General features: G+C 38.8%; 1 protein-coding gene across 1 annotated transcript in view; it reads right to left on the bottom strand.

The window, feature by feature from the left end:
* Positions 1-6,923: 6,923 nt before the first annotated feature.
* Positions 6,924-20,555, bottom strand: part of Pak5 (p21 (RAC1) activated kinase 5) — a 114,021-nt gene continuing 100,389 nt past the window's right edge. Inside the window, exons 6-8 of the mRNA XM_027921577.3 lie at positions 11,175-11,300; positions 9,517-9,651; positions 6,924-7,079 (exon numbers count right to left, since the gene is read on the bottom strand). Coding sequence (XP_027777378.2) covers positions 6,924-7,079; positions 9,517-9,651; positions 11,175-11,300 — 417 coding nt within the window. The remainder of the gene's footprint in view (positions 7,080-9,516; positions 9,652-11,174; positions 11,301-20,555) is intronic.

Genomic DNA, 20,555 nt, shown 5'->3' with positions numbered 1-20,555 from the left:
TGAGGGTGTTTTTACAGGGTGTTAGTCCAAATTGACATTGGACAAAACAGTTTTCCTGCTGTAAAGCCAGCTTTTTCCTCACTGCCAACACCTAGTGACCCAGGCAAACAACTTTTGAGTATCTTAGCATGTGGTTTGATGCTGACTCCCCTGAGTTGTCTGACCCCTGAAAATGTCATTTCTAAGGTGTCTAGACTAAGAATCTGTATGGTGAGATCCTAAAACTTGCATCTTTACTATATACTCAGTTAATTTTGATGTAGAAATAGAAAAACTTCTGATTAAAAAACTTTTAGCATATATGCACATTATCCAAATTATTGTGTTTCTGTGTTTATTTTTTCATTTGAAAATAGAATTTACTCCCATCTCCTTGTAAAGTTATGTGAGGATTCATGAAAGTACACTTCAGTTCCTAGCACAATGCCTGGCACCCTGGAGATACTCCACAAAAGATGTTATTAATGACATTTTTTCCAGCACAATTCTTAACATGATTATTCCAGTTTTGCTTGCCATGGAAGATGAAAAGGGACTACTGCAGGGGTTTTTAATTTAGCCTCTACAGTTCTCTGTGTCCATTTACTGAATTCATAATATTTCTATGCAAGGATTTCTCCCACCACAAGTCCAGTAAACCACTCAGGGGGTTGTCAATTTGGAAATGAGGAGAACTATCAGTCTATAAACTTGGATAGGAAAAAATTATTCCTTTAGTGTTTACTAATTTTAAACAGAAGGTATAATTTTATTTAATCATGTACATAGGTACTACACCACTATACGACCTGTGAATTTGTCATCAACAAAATCACTACATTACACTTTTTGGTGATATCTCAAAAAATCATTTATAATCACTGCATTGAAGTTATGATATTAGTTTCATTATAAGATCAGGATATTTAATGCATTATAACCACAAAATGAAAGTTTTTATTGTAATTATTAATGCATATTGATTAGACACATTAATGGTTTTCACTGTCACATTCCATACATGCATATATTGTGCTTTGATTATATCCACCCGCCCTACTATGCTATCTTGCCATCTTCTGTTCCTTGCTTCTTCTGGTTTCCTTCCCCTACCCTAACAGTCTCTTTTCATGCTTTTTTTAAAAAAATTACTTTCCGTATATGAAAGAAAACATAATACTTGTCTGTGTATGGCTTATTTTGCTTAGCATGATGTTCTCTAGTTACATCCATTTTTTTTTTCTGCAAATGATGGGATTCCATTCTTTATGCCTTAACACTTCACAGTAGACATTTACCTCATTTTCTGAATCCATTCATCTGTTGATAGGCACCTAAGCTGATTTTGTGAAGAATGCTGCAACAAACGTAGGAGTGAAGGTATCTTCTTTGAATGTGTACTTCATTTCCTTTAGATATGTATCCAGAGGTGGTATAGCTGATCCTATGGCAGCTCTGTTTTTAGTGTTTTGAGGAAACTTCATATTGTTTTCCATAGTGGCTGTACTAATTTACAATCCCACCAACAGTGCATAGGGTTTCCTTTATTTTCATGTCCTCATCAGCATTGAATTGTTTGATAACCACACTTTAATTGGTTTTCTTTGTAAACCAATGCATTTGAACATACCTGTCTGAGAAAGTGCCTAAATTTTTAGATAACCAAGAGGGCCTAGGTGCTAAGAGCCCCAGGGTTAATGGCCACTGTAGATGTCATTTAAAGTGACTGAACCTGTGGAGTTGTCTGCCAGAGAAGGATTCACAAAGGCCCATGTGATAAATCAGATCATAAGTATTTATTGTCACTGATCACGTACCTTCTATGCCCAGTTGCAGGTCCTGGGGACACATCAATAGACAAAATAGGTAAAAATCCCTTTGTTGAACTGAAGTGTGTGTACGTGTGTGTGTGTGTGTGTGTGTGTGTGTGTGTGTGATGTAGGTATTATGATTAATGTGTGGTCGTTTCCTAATTCTTTGGGCCTTGATTATCTTGGTTAAGGTGGGTCACATAAAATAATGATGTCCTTTCTAGTTTTAAGTTTTCAAAAATGCTGACAACATTAGACATAATTATTGAAGCATTTGTCTCAGGATCAAAACCTTCAGGATAAGGAGTGCATTTAAAATAGCATATTCTGATCCGGAAATCAACCATAGACTTTCCCCAAGTTCTTTTTTGTCCTCAATGAAATCTACTTATGTAGGAGATGTAGTTAGAGTCCCATCTCTGTTCCCTTACCCTTTCTGGAGGTCATTAGCTGACATTCCAATAACTTCCCCAAGTCTTTGGTGCAGAGAACTGTACCCATGTGCATGTCAAGATGAAAGTTCTGGGAGTTGCTATCCCAGGAGCAATTCTCAACCAATAAGAGTTAGGACATGGTGGACAAATACCTCCCTCATTCTCATCACCAGAAAGTCAGTTCTGAAGTGTCTCCCAGAAGGTTTGCAACTGCATTGAGCCCAGTGCCCGCCGTGAGGACCTCTTCATCTAACTGCACTTCTTTTTCTTTTTACTGCTCCTGGTTGTTTCCTCTCTACACTCTACTATGTGAATGAAGATTCTCAGGATAATCTCCCCCAAAAAGAATATCTATTTAAGTGTTTGTTCTGGGCTCTTATTTTGTTATATCCCACACCAACATAACATAAACTCAAAATGTAAATATAAAATGCACACATTTGAAGACTCAAACTGAATGCCTTTCCTGCACTCTGCGGATTTGTACTAATACCATGTCACTTTTACAAAATTCTTTTTGCTTGTACATTTTGTATCTGCTTCAAATCAAATCAATCTTCTCTTTCCCCAGATTCTCAATACCATTTCCTTGATGACACAGTGCTGTTCTTTTGGATCAGTTTGACCCAGGAGTTGTTAACTTCATAGAATGATTTTTATTTTTTCAGTAATTGATACTGAGTGTGTTCTTCCCATTGGATAATACGGACACAACCACAATTCTGCTTGATTCCATGTATGTAATCCAATTTTTAGAAAATCAATCTTATTAAAACAAATAACACCTCTCCTTTGCTCAGACTGCAGCTGTACCAGGGAGAGGTAGCAGCATGGGGACGGGAGGATACACGGTATGCTCTTCTACTCCCTCTTTCTGTCTTCTAAACTCTCTCCCAAATCATGGGGTATCACGCTAACATATGGCCCAATTCTATGGGAACCAGCAAGGAAGGGAGGTTCTTATAGACTAGCTGACCGTTCTTGGCTGCCTTGAGATGCTGTTGGAGGAAATAGAGATGCCTAATTCTTTTTTTTTTTTTTTTTTGTGAAAGAGCACACTTTATTCCGAAGCAGAGAGCAGCACAGTGACCAACAGAAGGTGCCCAATGGGCATCCTATATGTCGTACTCCAGAAGATACACAGGATGTTTTGCTAATAAAAATCAACAGGAACATGGATTCTTCTGGGCAACTTCCCCAAACTCAACCCTCTCAGGGGTCAAGAAAACGCCTGAAGGCAACTATGGTTCACTAGAGATAGAGGCCCTCAGCGGTGCCTTCTTGTTTTTTATAAAGAACATTTTCTTTAGATTTTTTGAAGTCTTCATTTGTTACTTTCATTCTACGTTCTCTCAAGGCCATCAGACCAGCTTCTGTACAGATTGCTTTGATGTCAGCACCAGAGAGGTTGTCCTTTGCCATAATTAAATCGTCCAGGGTTATCCGGCTTGTGTGAATCTAAAAGATGTGCTTCTTAGTCTTTTCATCAGGCAGGGGGAACTCAATCTTCCTGTGGATGCGACCTGGTCTGATAAGTGCTGGATCCAGAGTTTCTATTCGGTTTGTGGCCATGATAACTTTCACGTCTCCCAGTTGGATGGATTTGATTCAAGAGGAGACGTGAGATGCCTGATTCTAATTTTGCTATTTAGACTGGTCTTGGTATAGATGATATATGTGGCTCTTATAAGTTTCATCTCACTCTGACCCCTGCACCCTGCAGAAAAGCAACTCTCTCTATGCTACATGCCCCTAATACACTCTGTGAGTTGGACATCTCATTACTTAACTAAATGGTTTGACATATTCTCTGCTTCTTCTCCATGCTCCATCAAACATAACCTAGAGAACTAGGTGTGTTCTTCTATCTGAGCAAAGGATGAAGAGACTGTCCAAGGAGGTGGCCTCCATCTTCCTCTTCCTTGGCCCAAATCACACTATGTCCTTTCTCATCTCCCTCTCAGGTGACTCCCTGAGGGTTTTCATCTTCCAAAATTTCCAGATGAGAGATGGACTTTTTATATACAAGCATACCTGGGATTAGTTAATGTCTCCTTTTGCACACAGAGGAGGGGACCATTGTTCTCTTCCAGGCCAAGAGAGCTTTCACTCCCTTTTCTAATCTAAGTCTTTTCTGCCTTTTTTTGTTGATAAAAGCTTAGAGATAGTTTAGCATCTTTGGGACTGGGAAATGGAATGGGAGTCCTTAACCCTGAATCTCCCTTTCCTTAAACTAAGTCTTCCATATTTGAATAATTTTTTTTTCTCAATGGTGTTATCCTATATCACAGTTTGACACTCTTTGTAACCTCTGCGGATGGGGAGACTTGTCTTTAGTTCCTGTACAGTAACTTTTTTTTTTAATGCCTTGTTAAAACCCTATTGACAGATTTCTTTTTAAAAATTATTTTTTATATGTGGTGCTGAGAATTGAACCCAATGCTTCACACATGCCAGACAATCACTCTACCACTGAACCACAATCCCAGGTCCTGTCACGTGTAACTTTAAACCAACTCCTTTACGTTCCCCACAATCACAAATAAACCATCCTTGGTTATTCAATAAGGCCAAAAACACAATGGGGAAAAGGCAAACATTTATTTTCATTTGCAAGTGCAGTTTCTGCCACAGATCCTTTTAAGCTACAGTAACTTTTGGTAAACTCAATGAACACTTTAAAAAATAGCCAATAATAAGAAAGTTACATGAAAAAATTTCCATTACATTGTCAAAAATGTCTGAATCCAAAATCCACTGTTTTCTGCAGTTTTTTTTTTAAATGTTTGTTCTGGTTAAAAAAGGATTTCTTTTTCTTTTCTATCTTATTCTACATAGTCCTGCTTAAATTAAGACAAACTATTTCATTAACTTTTAGGACTGCCATTGTCTGTATTTAGGTTTTTATTCTTACATATTTATATTAATATTTTAATATTTTACATAAAACATCAATTTGCTATTTTATGAAACAAAAAAATTTAAAGATCCTATTGATGGTGAGGCATTTCCAGTTTGGGGGAAAACTGAAAATCTAAACCATAGAAGGTCATTTTTATGCCTCCCCTCCCTTTTAACTATAATAAATAATTAGCAACCTATTAATATTACAAAAAGTCCTTAATTATGCTTAGAGTAACCAGAGTATTTTTGCAAATTTAAATTTATATCTGTTACAGTATATGAAGTCATTAAGAAAAGCCTCTGGTTTTCCAGTTTGGTAACAAATGGCTTTTGTCTGATGCATAATTAATAGAAACTAATGATGACTATGTAGCTCTTCCAGAGTTTTAAAGGCAAATCTATATTGGCCTACAGTTAACATGCAAATTCATCCAACAAGCAACACAAAATGTATTGTAGTAGTCATTCATTTTTATCAACATTCAAGAAGACCTAGACAGCAGCACAAATTCTCCTATGTCAGAAACACTTCATAACATGGTTAAAACTGAAGTCAGATCATACCTGGTAAAATACCCCCTTTCTAATTCATCCTCTAGCATCAGTTCAGACTTCCAGCACAATACATGAACAATAGAGATTAATACTGTGGTACAAAGGTAAATACAGACAAGAGTTTGGTGTGCTAGCATACAGAGTTTTAAAACAGTGATCAATGAAACCAAACATCTTGCCTTGTTCACGCTCATCTCCCTTTATGAGCCTGAAATTCCCACGGTCTCACTGAAACATTCAATTGTGGGGGAAATGAGTCCAATGATCCTAGCATTGAAATTGCTCCCTGGAAGGGAAATTTGGCCACAAGGGGATGGCATTCCCATTTGAGGGTATGCCACTAAGGGAAACATCCTGATGTGCAAGAAATGGTTTGCTTCTAAAAGCCTTGAAGGAAAATGTGATTTTTTCAAAATATTTAGCTTTATCCCAAGGAATAGTTTGGTAGTTTAATGTGGCTCAAACTTTATTTCATCATTTTTTGGTTGGATAAATGAAATGTGTACACCATCAACCATCACTCTTAACTCTTCTTCCATCACATAAGACACTTGTTAAGATAAGAAAGATATTCTACTAAAGCTGACGGTGATTGAGAGTCATTCAGTATTCAAAGTTCCTAAAGAATCGTTGGTTCTCTGAAAGGGATAAAAAAGTAGGAAAGGCTTTGTTCAAACTCCTGCTAGTAAACAAGTATTACTTCAACTGATACAATGGCTACGTGACATCAAAGTACTATAAATTATCAAAACTATTGTACAGAAAAATTACAAATTCATTGCAAAATACATTACACTGCTACCATTAAGAAAAAAGTGCTTTTTGTTTTCCTTTCTTTCTTTTTTTTTAATTTATTTTTCTTTTTTTTGCCAGAAAAGTATTCTTTCAATATAGAAAATCCTATGCGGTACCCTGCATGTGGCTAGGATATAACATAACGGAGTTTGTACTGAGTCCTTCTGATTTGCTGGATGAAGGGCTGAAAAATATAATAATGACTTATTAAAGCCATACTCCAAATGACCATGCCAGCTGTCAGTGGAGAGATGCCTATTTAAGACACAAGAAGATGCCCTGGTCTGTCGAACCCTGCCGGTCATCGCACTGTCCCACCAATCAGCTGGTCTAGAATGCACAGGCCTTTTGTATGATCTGTGGTTTTTCTTATGTTCTCCTGAATTATTCTCACATCCTTGCTTAGTTTTTGTCACCTACGTGAATCCTCTGCTCAGTGATGCCCTTAGTGATGCCGATATTGTCTCATGAGGGGAACGATGCAAGATGGTGGACCTGCCAATTTTAAGAAAGGATGTCCAAGGAGTTCCTGGGCTGTGGCTCTTAGAGCGGGTTCCCTCACCAACATGAGGTCTAGGAATCCCCGGAGCATTGAAGAGACCTGTGAAAACATACAGATAGCATCCTGAGAACTAACACAGACATTGACCCCAGTCCTCAAAATCATTTCCCAGTCCTGGCAACGGCTTCAAATTCTAGAAACTAGTTGCATTAGGATGAAAGACAGGTGAAAGAAAAGAAGGCATTGTCTTTATTAACACATGATGTTTTTATTTAAGTTTGAAATAATAAGGGTACAATTAAGAATAAAATCTTATTTACCAAATAAAATAGTACTGGTAATAATAGGGACAACAGCAACAACTGCATGATTACTATGTACAAGTGCTGGTCACACAGGCAATGAAGTACAGTATAAACATGGAATAGTCTTATTTTTCTAGCAACTACGATCATTTGGGCTCTGTGGACACCCCTCTCTTGAAGGGAAAGAAGTCTCGATTACTATGTACTTTTTCATATATATATATTAACTACATTCAAGTGCATACACACCAAGTGAATGGTCCAATAGATTTTAACATATCTTTACATCTATTTTCTCCCGTCAAGGTTTCTAGAAGGCTACCTTGGGCCCCCTTCCTGCCAATATTCATTCCTAGCAAAAGCTAACTATCCTATAGACTTCTAGTAGTATAAATTAGTTTTGTCTGCTTTTATACTTTATAGAAATTGAGTTAGGCACCATGGACCCTTCTCTGTCTGGCTTCATTCATTCAACATTGTGTATGTGAGATTCATTCCCGATGTGTGTGACCAAAATTTCATCCTTTTCATTGCTGTGTGGTACTCATTGCCCAATTATACCACACCTTGTGTATCCATTTGGGAAATAATCTTGGGAGTTTCCAGCTTTTGACCTTTAGGATTAAAGACACCTCTCATAGATGGCTTTGAAGAACACTGGCACTCATTTCTATTGGGTGTAAGACTATTTTCTTATAATACAGCTTTTGTTACTTCTCATTATTTAAACTTAGTCCAACCCAGTAAACAATTTAATTTCCTATTCAGCTCAAGTAGTTCCATTTTTATTCATTTTTATTTTTATTTTGCAGGTTCACACAACCTATATGAATCTAATGCTCTTTCCTGAGGTTCAGGTGAGAGGAAAGAGGAGACTCTAACATTACAAAGTATTCTCCCCAGCCCAGCTCGATAGTGCATACCTGTAATCCCAGTGGCTTGGGAGGCTGAGACATGAGGATTGTGTGTTCAAAGCCAGCCTCAACATGTTAGTGATGCCCTGAGCAGTGAAACCCTGCCTCAAAATAAAAACTAAAAAAAAAAAGCGAGGGGTATGGATCAGTGGTTAAGTGCCCCCGCTTTCAATCCCTCTCTGGTACCAACAAACAAACAAAAACAACCCCCCAAACCAAACCAAATAACAAAACAACAATAAGGACAAAAACCCCAAGGTATTCTCCCCTATAAGACAGCCTCACATTCTCTCTTATTACTAAGCAGATGGGAGGGAGGTGTGGCTGGGTCAGTGTTTACAGAAGGGTCCTGGGGACATATCCCTTTCTCAGCAAGCCCTGCAGGGAGCTGACCTCTTTGCTATGTGGTAGCTCTTGGACTTCTCATAATTTTTCCTGAGATTGGCCTAGATCCACATGTTTTGGGAACTAGGAAAGGCCCTGCTGGGTCTCTTACATGTATTACACTAATATGCCCTTCATCACTGCATGACCCAGTCCCTGCACACCTCTCTGACATGTTCTACCCTTGTCCCTGGCTCACTTTGACATACTCATATAAACCTTATTCTTTCTTAGCTTTTTAGGTCCTTGTACTTGATGTCCCTCTGCCTGGAACATTGGTCTCCCATACCACTGCAAGATTTTTGCTTTCTTTCATTTTTTTTTTTTTTTTTTTTTTTGGTACCAGGGATTGAACTCAAGAGCACTTAACCACTGAGCCACATCCCCAGCAAGATTTTTGCCTTCTTTCCATTTGAGTTCCAGATCCTTGTTTACCAATCCTTGTCAGAAACAAGGGCTTCCCTGACTCTTTTACCTAAACCAGTTCTCAATCCCCTCTCCTGTGCATACCATTATATCACAGTGCTTTGTTTTCTTCATAGAAATTATTTTGTTCATCCATTTGCTTATAGTTTATTATCTCCTCCTCCAACTAGAATGTAAGTTATGTAAGAGATAGGAAATCTGGGGTCTTTCACCCCAACATTACCAGTATTGAATGGAGCACTTGATTCACTCTTCCAATCAGCCCCTTGAAACATGAAATGATCCCACAACATTTTACATATGAACTCTGGCCAGAAAGGCTGAATCACAAAGCCCAATGAATGAACAGAAGAGCAGAGATTCGAATCTGAGTGACTAATTTCAGAGGCTATATGCTCTTACACCAGAATCTACCTGCCCACTGAGTGTGGCATGCCAGTCTTTGAAGCCACAGAGACGCTGAAAGATCCGATATCTACTTTGGACCTAGCAATACACACTACTCACCTTGTGCTGGTCCTTCACTCTTGGAGGTAAACTGTCCCGGATCCTACGCATTGCCTGCAGAGGAGGCTCATTGAAGTAGGGGGGCTCACCATCAATCATCTCTATCACCATGATCCCAAGAGACCAGATGTCCACCTGTTGGGCACAACACACTGGTTATGACAGGTAAGGGGAACACTCTGAAATGCTGGATGTGTCCATGGAACCCAATAGATTCTTACTTATTCATAACTTAATATGGTATTTGTAACTTCTCAAAATTTGCAACTCAGATTTATCAGCTGACTTGTTAGATTACTGAGGTCCTTGATTCTCTTTTTGCTTTTAAAAAGTGTCAGTGAAGTTCACACCAATAAGTAATAAATGAATAACTTAACATTCTGAAGTTCAGTACTTCAATTTTTACTCTATTAAATTCTGTAATTAACTGCCTTTCAGAGCAGATTCAAAAATCCAAATTTTTATGCTATGAAAATAGAAAATAAAGTTGCATTTAAAAATCATAAGAAAAGTTTTTGACATTTTCATAACAAACTGCATGGAGCTACTGCATACTATGCAAAACACACACCAATTTTTTTAAATAATTTGGTTTTTAAAAATAGTTCTTTTCCTACCTACTTTGGGATTTCCCCCTTATGCTTTATTGTTTTGAAGCAGCATGCACAAAACCCTGCTTTATATAAACCATCTCTAGGGAGTAGAGAGAGAAAAAAAGGAAGGGATGCTGAGAAATTCTTTCTGAGTGAAGAATGGGAAGGGAGGACAAGGAGAAGCTATAAGGGTGCTATGAATTCCCAGATCCAGGTACTTCCCTGTTACAGGTTCATTACTCTGCTTATCTGTATGCTGCATTACTATTATACCTCTTGGCAGTGACTTTTGCTGAGAATTTATCTCTTGGAACGACAATGAGACAAACGAGTTGAATGTTCCTCTGAGGTCAAGCTAAGAAGGGAAAGAGCAGATTCGGCCTTAACTTATGCCTGCATTCTTCATGTACTGGTTCATGCCACTTTTTCCCAGGCTTCTCCTCTCTCAGAATCACCAGCTGCACCATAACACGTGGACACTCTATACTCAGCTGGAACTGGCTGCTTGGGCTCCATGTGGATGTAGCCTTGTGTGCCTCAGAGCTCCTACTCATGTTATTCCCTCCCTAGAAGGCCTTTCTTTCACTCCCTGTGGCAGCTCACTTTCACCTATTCAAGTCCTATCCCTTCATAGATTATTGTTTGCTTTCCAGAAAAAATATAAATTAGGATGTAGTTTTGAATGTTATGATAGTCACATGATCTTTTTCTATTAGAGGTCATTATGGCTCAATCAAATATTACCTCTACTTGTGCCATTTTCTCTGATCCTCTTGCCTTTCTATGAAATATGCCTGCTAATTTTAGCATCTCTAGAACCTATTTAAGAGTGAGACTCCCATCCCAACTCCCATATACATTGTAGGATTGCAATAAAAGCCCCTGGATAAATATTATGGTAATATTCCAAGTAGTGGCCAATGTTACTTCAGCCTACTCTGTCCTAAGTCAGTGAGTGGGAATCAACTGTGGTGTCAAAAGTCATTGCTCCAATTGTCTGTGGTCACCAAATGTCAGAACACAGCATCACTGCCACTTTTGAAAAAATGCCTGTTTTGCCCTTACCTCTGTCCCATAGGGTAGCCTGGAAATAACTTCAGGTGCCATCCAGTAAGGGGTGCCCACCAGGGATTTCCTCTTTGGCACCTCTTTGGAAACTTGAGCACAGAAACCAAAGTCAGATAGCTTTATCTGAAAAGAAAAGGAAAACCATAAATGAACACTTTGAAAATACTGTCTGCTAGGCATACAACAAAATAAATATATTTACTTAGAAATAAAGACATAAAGAGCATCAAATTCAAATTCAATAACCAGCCTCAGAAACATCAGAGAAGAGGTCACAAGACCCTTTTACTGGAAAGGCACAAATCCATTTTAATGGAAAAACTTTTTACAGGTCTACCAGAGTTGACTTCCAAAGGCTTGAACTCTAGCTGCTTTTATCTTTTCATAAAATTACAAAACAACAAAAAACTCTCACAAATTAAATGTATAATCTATTCATTAAATCTCAAACCCATAACTTGAATATAACAGATGATGCTTTAGTGTAAGTAAATTGCTATTTGTGAGGGGAATTTTGTACACATTGCTGTAGCATAGACTCTTGAACACATTGAGAATTCTATGTACCATGTGATGATTTAAACAGCCACCCTCTTTTTTAGTGTGTCTGAGGTAGCGGAAGATATTCATTTATCTAGGATGCCAAGATATCACTTAAAGTGTTGGTTCCCCTTCCCTTTTTGTTTTGCTCCTTTGTCCCGGGGCACAGCTGAAGTTAACAATGTAAACATCTCAGAGTGGAAATGCAGGTATAGAAACCGGATGTCAGCACATGGTTGACAGTTCCTTAAGGTGGAGGTCAAGCTAAGAAGGGAAAGAGCAGATACTAAGGACTCAGATATGGTCAAAAAGAAAACGAACTTTGAAAATTCTTGCACAAAGCTCCTGTCCTTTTAAGAACATAATGCACTGTTAGACACCGGTTGGCTTGTGTATTCTAAATGATCGGGATTTAGTTTATTTCTGGGAGGCACACTTCCTGGTCAGGATGACCTGCTCTGAACTTCAGGTGGCCTTACCAACCAGAACATCAGTGGGCCGCTTAGTTGTTAGTGGTGATAGAATCCAAAAGGAAATAGTACACTGGGCATTGTTTAGCAGTGGTGCAGAATTAATATTTGAAGTTAAAATTCTCTATAGATCCAAGATACAGTCTCTAAGGTATGAGTTCTGTCTTGATATTCTATAACTTTCTGAATCTCCTTTCTCAATCTTCCTTTTTAAATTTTCTTTTTCTTTTTTTGTCTCTACTTCTGCCATCTATACCTTAGACTTTGATGTTCCTCTGGGTTCTGCTTTCAACCCTCACTTTTTTTTTTCCTTTTTGCCTATTCTTGCTGCATATTCTCTTTCTTCCTATACTTGTTTCCTCTCCATTTAAAATCTGTATTTTGGGTTGGGGTATATCTCAGTGGTACTGTGCTTAGTTAGCATGCATAAGATCCTATATTTGATCCCTAGCATCACACACACACACACAAAAAAATCTCAAACAACAACAACAAAACATCAAACTGTGTCACCAACTAGTATATGTCTCCACATTGGATGACCTCATTCAAACTTGCTATTCTTTGCCTCGTGATGCTGCAGCCATCTTAGTTTGCACAAGCATACTTTACAATGTTTTCACAATGAGCAAACTGGCTGTGACCACATGTCTCAGAATGTACATTTGTCATTATATGAGGTGCAACTATATTCAATTAAGGCGAGGTCAGGGTGGATTAGTGTAGGTGCCAAATCCAATGACTGGTGTCCTTATAAGAAAAAGGACATACAGACACATAGGGAAGAGCATAGGAAGATGGAGGCCATGATTAGAGTGATAATCCTCTAAGCCAAGGAATACCAAGGATTACCAAAAACATCCAGAAAGTAGGAGAGAGGAATATAATAGATTGTCTCTCAAAGCTTTCAGAAGGAACAAAATCTGTCAACACCTTGATTTTGGGTCTTCTGTTCTCCTGTACTGTGTGAGACTAAATTAAATTCAGAGAGAATAAAACTCCACTCAGTTTGGGGGCTTTGTTACTGTAGTCCCAGTACACTCTCAAAATGTATGCCTAGTACACTCTAGCTAAACCTCACTGAGCTGCTACTACATGTGAGGTACCGCTGTAAGCACTTTTCATGTATATCTCATTTAACGGCTCACAAGAAACTAATGTGCTGGGAAATATTATTATCCCCATTTTATAGATAAGTAAGCCAAATTATAAATATATATTTATATTATAATTAATGGGAGAGCTAGGATTCAGATGTTCAATCACTACCCTGTACTGAAGAGCAAAATTATAGGTCAAAAGAAGGCAGTTAGAAATGTGGTAGATGTTGAAGATGGATTGCTGACAGGGTATCTGAAGAGATGAGAGGGATGGTATGCAGGGTCTTGCTACTCAAATCAGCAGCAGTACCAGTAGCAGCAACAACATGACCTGGGAGCTTATTAGACTTGCAGAATCTTAAGTCCCACCCCAGAGTCTCCATTTTAACAAGATCCTCAGCTATTGGTTCTCACATTGTAGCTTATAACAGACCACAGTTCACGTAGGAAAAAGAAGAACAAGGAGCATCCCTTGGTCAGGTGAGGAGTAAGGGGCACTTGTTTTCACAGGGTCTCATGTTTTCATTTCAGCATCATGACAGAAGCCTTCCTGAATATACTGACAATCCACCAGACTGCCTTTCAAGATGCTCCTTAACCTGCTGTCTTTTATGTAGCCAACCTTATTCCTCATTGCTCTCATATGTACTGCCACCAGTCCTAAGCATCAAGGGGGTTCCTAGAATGGGGGATTTCCAATGCTAAAACCTGAAAAGTTCCGTGCAAATTGGAAAGAGTTGGTCTGTTTCCAAATATGAGTTTTTGTTCATATTTCTTCCTACATATTCAATTCTCAAGTATACTCCAGGGGATGAAGAACATCTCATTTCCTCTGTGATTTTTCTCTGAAACCCATATTGATCAGTCCCTTCTTCACATTCAAGAGAATTCTGAACACACTCAGTCTTGAACAGTTTTCTACTGCTGGTTATGTCACTCCAGCTAGCAATGATATTCCTCAGGCTAACAGCTCAGCTTTTTTGATTGTAGAGCCTTCCTGTGTTCCTTAAGAGCTGGGCAAACAATAGATGCTCAAAAAGCACATGCCACCAGATTGATTTTATGTTGACATATGTATACATGATAGTAGATCACATGATAGAAGACACATTGGGGCTCTTTCTGAAATCATCATTGACATATTGAAGACACCTCTTTCTAGGATCAAAGTTAGAATACAGATGAAATACATATAAATGTTTGGGAATTTTTTTTCCTCTTTATTTTCTGTTCCGGATCTTTTCACTAATCAGTCACTAACAGTGGCTTGGAGTAGGGGACAACTGGATTATTCCTGGTGGAATTAGGGAAAAAGATGCTTTAGGGGAGAGATGATTTTCTCACTTGCTTTGGAAAATCAAGAATCAACTGCACAGGACTCAGATAATGGAATCTCCCCTGTTGTGTGAAGAAGAAAACCCTGTGGCAATGGCAATTAGTCCAGAATCCTTGCTGCCCTGTTATAAAAGAAGTCTATTATGCACAGAAGTAAAATTCATGCAGTCTGTTCTTTTTAGCCTGGGATTACTTACAGAAGGGGAAAGAGAAAACCAATGTTGATTATATTAGGCCCCATACTCCTTACTGTACACCAATTCCCAGTACACCCAAGTGGATGGCCGTGGGCTTCAGGATTACCTGTAGCATATGTACCTACACTAACAGGCAAGAGGAGAATGCCAATATATGTCTGAGTTCAGAGGTAATCAAAACATTTAATAATTGATCTAGATCAATCAGAATCTAGATATAAAGTCAAGCAGTGTCCTAGAGTTACTCTAGATAGGTCTACCATTTTTTAATGTAACTCTAAGTGACACTCTAAGAACTTGAAAGAGTGGCTCGTAACTAACCAGAATGAAAATACTGCAATATTTCAATAAACCAACTGAGCCGCAGGCTTGGCCATGCCCAACTTGGCCTCCATGGAGACAGCACAATTGTGTGAGTGGAAGTGGTCTTGAGGCAGCACTTCTGGCTTCCATGGCTTGTGTGTGATGCCCAAAAGTCTATAAGCCCCTCCAGATCTCAGTGAGAGAAGGAGAATGTGCCTGGCACAAGGCTATGTTTGATATACGGACTTGAACAAAAGGACAGCTTTCACCACTTGAGGCAAAGGCAGGAGGCATCTCCTGGACAGCCCAACCATGGAAGGACAAGCTGATCTTTATTCCAGGTATCAGGAGAGTCCAGGCACACCAATGCAAGGACGAGAGAGGACCTGAAGATGAGTCCTATCCCCTTCACCCTGAGGTTCCACATACCATACTTTTCCCTCTTCTCCAAGAAGCCACCATGGGGAAAAGAGTGGGTGTGGGAGGTGAGAAGAGGGAGTTGGTGGTAGCTAAATCCGAAAGACTTTGAGTTTTTAAAAGTATCAGCTGAGACTTAAAGTAATGCATTTAAACTTTGACAGATAATGCTTGAATTTTTTTTCAAGCAACCTGATTTAAAATAGAGAATTCTAGAAGGAATCTATCCAGTAGAGATCTGAGAAGAAGTTGAGTCAGTTTTAGGAAACTCTCAGGTCTCTATCTGTGTGTGGGTCAGGGCTGGTTATTTCTAAAGCTAAACTGTGGGTGTACAGCCGCTCTACACAGACAGAAGAGCAAGAACAGTCACGCTGATAAATTCCATTTGCCTATACATTTAAGAAAACTGAATGATTAAGGAGGTGAATGTATGAGCATTTGAGTATTGATAGTTTTTAATTTCAGTATTCCTGGTGTGGGTTTCTCCTTGCTGACATGAACAAACTCAATCCCCTCAAAATATGGCATACTAATAATTATCTTCCTGACAAAGTGTAAGATAAGTAATTGAAACTAGACACTTGGGACTTAGGCCGGTTCTTCTATTGTAGGAGTATAAGCACTTTTGTATAAGTTTTTACTCATCCAAGTACATAAAAGAGACAATTTTCTAAAAGAGCATAATTGCACACAACATTTGTCCAAATAAATCTGCAAGTAGATAATGAGATCTCAAGTAATGAGTATAATAAAGCACTGGAGGCAGATCTTAAAAGCAAATCACACAGACTCTAAGCTGAGCCTTATTTTAGATGGAATTGTATAACTCCGCTGCTTCGGAAACCACTCTTGTCTAACTCATGCAGTCAGGCTAAGGAAACTGCAGCTACTATACCACCTCCACTCCCACCCCAGAGGAAGAGGAGGTAGCTGGTTACACAAGAACCAGACAAGGAAGTGGAATTTAGAACTCAGACAAAGCTGCTATTTAAACCTGAGATCCCATCCACGTCTAATGTGCCCTAGCTAGGAAGCACAGACCCCCACAAAAGGATGGAGAAGAGGGGCCCCTGGCAAAATGAAGTCTATCCACAAGATACCCTCGGGATTGAAAATAGAAAGTAAAAAACCCTTGCTCTATTAATTGCACACCCACTAAAGAATTCTGTGTTTGCTCCAGGTTTGGGACTGAGGCCATAGATGATTGCTTTGGGGCCTAATCCCTGGGTGCTTTCAATAAGGCATTTAACTCGTGTAGTCTCAGCATAATGTGAGAACTTGTTGGAGATGAAAATTTGATGGGACCACCCAGACTGAGTGATTTAGCATCCCTGGGGTTGGGGAATCCATGTCTTGCCAAGCTCTCCATTGGGTTCTGATGTCACTTATGTTTGAGAATTTCTACTTCAAGGAGAGCAATGACCCAGGGACAAAGGAACTGAGAGTGGGAATTAAAGGTGCCATCAGGATAATGGTGCCTCCAACTCTGCTTAAGGTCCACTTCATCAGCTGCTAACTCAAAGAGGGGAGGAAGAACCTCGGAGAGAACCTCAGAATAGGATAGAGACCTTAGCCCTCCCTCTGCCACTTGGCAGAGCACACGGAGTAGTAGTAGCTTGCCGGAGGCTGGACAGAAGTGTTAAAAGAAAAGCAAAACCTGTGCTATCCACATTAGGCAAAGTTCTCTTATCAAGCAGCAGAAAGGGACTATGGATGGAAACCAGGATGTTATCTCAGAGACTGTCAGAGCAGAATGAATTTTAGCAAGTTATTTCACACGCCTGAGTCTCTGTTTAAGAACATCCCTGGGGAAACAATCTCCAGGTCATCCTGTATTGTAAAATTCTAGTTATTTGAGAGACAACAAAACTAAAATGATGGAGGGAAGAAAGCTAATAATATAAAATCAATTAAATGGGGCTAGGTGGAGACAATAGAATACTATTGGGCTCATACCTCTAGGGAAAAGATGATTCCAGCTGATTGTCATAGTAAAGAAGAGGAGGAACAATAATAATGCCCATGTTGTCGGTCTGTGGACTTTTATCTAATTCTTTATCCCTGCTTCAAATTCTGTGGGAGGCAGGGCACAAACATATCACTGTTTCCAAGCACCATGTTTATAATACCCCAGAAGCACATCCCTAGGCAAGAACTCAGTGCAAGTCATTTATTTGGAAGATGTAAGAAATACTAGCAGTGATATGGCCAAGTATGATAAGGAAGGGAATTATTTAGAGATTATTTACCAGGCTAGTTATGGGCAATTAGAGCTCAATCTTGCTGAAGAAGTCTGGGGGACTGTGCAGAACAAGTGACTCTCAGTTATTCTACCAAATGAGAGAGCTGGGGTATTTACATACCAACACCCAGCACGTGTTCTGGGACTGCTCTGCTGCTTACCAGAAATCAATGACTAATCAGATATTATATATGTCATAGGTAATTAGGAAATGGTTTTCTTTTAATTGATATAAAGGAAGTTTTCTTCCAGGCTTTTAAGAAGCCAGAAATAATTTGTTCTTTTCAGTCTGAGCAAGTTCCTGTCATTTTCTGTTGATTTTGCAATCATGGCTTCACAGAAGTTGCCAAAAAAATGTGCATCTAGACCTTCATACTATCAGCCTCTTATCAAGGTACAGCATAATATCAACACAAAGAATTGATGTGGAGACAACCCACAGAGCTTATTCAGATTTTATCAGGTCTATATGAACCTATCTGTGTGTTATGTGTGTGTATACTCTGACATTTTAACACATGTTGCCTTGCATAGCCACCACCACAAACAAGATATTACAAACCATCACCATAAGACTCCCTAGGATATCCCTTCATAACTGCACATCCCCTGTTCCTAGCCCCAGGCAACCATTTATCTGCTGTGGATATCTATAATTATTTCACATATATTATATACTCAGAACCATGCAACATGTATCCTTTTGAGATTGGATTTTGTTTTTTTACTCAGCATAATTTCCTGGAAATTCATTCACTTTCTGTATGTGTCAATTGTTTGTTCTTCTTTTAATTGTTGAATAGTACTCCATGGTATGACCACACCATACTTTATTTAACCATTCACCCTCTGAAAGACATTTGGGGAGTTTTCAGTTTGAGGTTGTTATGAAAAAAACTTCTATGAATATTTGTACATAAGTTTCTATGTGCAAATAAGCTTTATTATATTTGTACATATGTTTCTATGTGAAAATAAGCTTCATTTCTCTGCACAAGAGTGTAGTTACTGGTTATAGGGTAAGTCAGTTTTAGTTTTCTTAAATATTTTACTAGTGACTCATAGTTATACATAACACTGGGGTTCATTTTGGCATATTCATACATGCACGGAATATAAATTACTCCATCACAATCCCCAGTTTTGAAAGGAACTGCAAACTGTTTTCCAGAGTGGTTGTACCACTCTCTTTTCCAGAGTGGTTGTACCAACAACGTATGAATGAGCAGTGTTATCACTGTTTTTCATTTTAGCCATACTTATAGGTATGTAGTGATATCTCATTGTAATTTTAATTTGCATTTCTCTAATGATGTTCAATATCTCCCAACAGGAAGAGAATCCAGTACTTCTTGTGTGGCAGACAGTATTTTTTAAAAGAGCAAACAATAGTATAACCCATTTCATGAGCTTTTCTTATACCGTGACTTTAATTTTCTTCCCACTGAGGAGGATTCCATCCTTTCTTCCTCACTGAATCTGGAAGGACTTGTGATTATGGTGGAAGTGACACTATTTTATACTGTGATTATGTTACAAAAATGCCCTGTACTTCCACCTTGTTTTCTTGGAATCCACTCATGGAACCCAACTACCATTCCATGAGGAAGCCCAAGTGTCACAGAGAGACCACATTGTTGTTGTTCTGGCTAATAGTTCCCAACTGACCTTGTAATCACCAGCTACCACTACCTATCTTATATGTAAGTGGGGAAGACTTCTAGAAGACCCCAGTCCAGGCATCATCTAACCAGAGGTCAGAGCAGCACTGCCTTGCTGAGCCCAGCCAACCCTCAGAGCTGTTGAGACACAGCTCAAAAGCTCATTGACCTATGACCTTGAGGTGCTTTGTTATAATAGCAATAAAATAAAATAACTAAAATAGTCCTCTCAATATGCTCTAAGAGTTCAGTATTTTAGTATTCAGTGCTCTCAGATTTTTTTTTTTTTGCAGACTATTCACACTCAGCTCTCTTTATGTAAAAAAAAAAATAGTTTCCTTGTTTTGTAGAAAACTGAAGAAGCCCATTAGAATCAATATGGTATAAAGTTCTGAAATGTGAATGAAAAACCTTTGGGTTACACAGCCAAGAGGCACAGATCCACCAAACATGCAATTTGTTCTCTCTGCTTGGGAGACTCCTACCTCTGACAGCTAAAAGATCCAATTCCTCCTAAACCTCTTCTGGGATGTCACTGCATCAGAGGGGCCTTCTCTGACTGGCCTTTATAATAGAGCTCCAGGCTCCTTATGCTCCATAATCCTTACTCTGCTTAAATCAATTACAGAAAATTTAGCACTTTGCACTTCTTGTCTGGTGGTAATTTTTTTAAAAAAAATATATTTGTTTATTACCACATTTCCAACCCCTAAATAAGCTTAATGAAAGAAGTGATTTTGCTTTGTTCATCCCTAGCACATAGTAGACATTCAGCAAATATTTATGAAATGACATGCATAAAAAGCCACCAAGACTTTAAGGACTTCCAATGTTCCTGGCCCCGTGAGCTCTTTGCTGGGTACACAGCAGTACAGGAGATTTTGAGACAAAGGTTCTTCCCTTGAGAATAACAACTGAAAGATTTAATTATCTTGCACATTGAGAGGAGGGAAGATCTTTAAGTGAGCTAACGAAACAAGGAATTATTATCTTAGTTTGCTGTCTGATTTTGACATCAGATAGGTACTTCCAACAAGGAGGCCTGCAACATCAATCTCCAGGCAAAGAAGGGTTGTCTTGAAATCTCCATGCTTTCTTTTTTCTTTCTGGTAG

Source organism: Marmota flaviventris, chromosome 2 (genome assembly GCF_047511675.1).
Source record: "Marmota flaviventris isolate mMarFla1 chromosome 2, mMarFla1.hap1, whole genome shotgun sequence".
NCBI lineage: Eukaryota > Metazoa > Chordata > Mammalia > Rodentia > Sciuridae > Marmota > Marmota flaviventris.
This window is presented reverse-complemented; position numbering and strand designations above follow the sequence as displayed.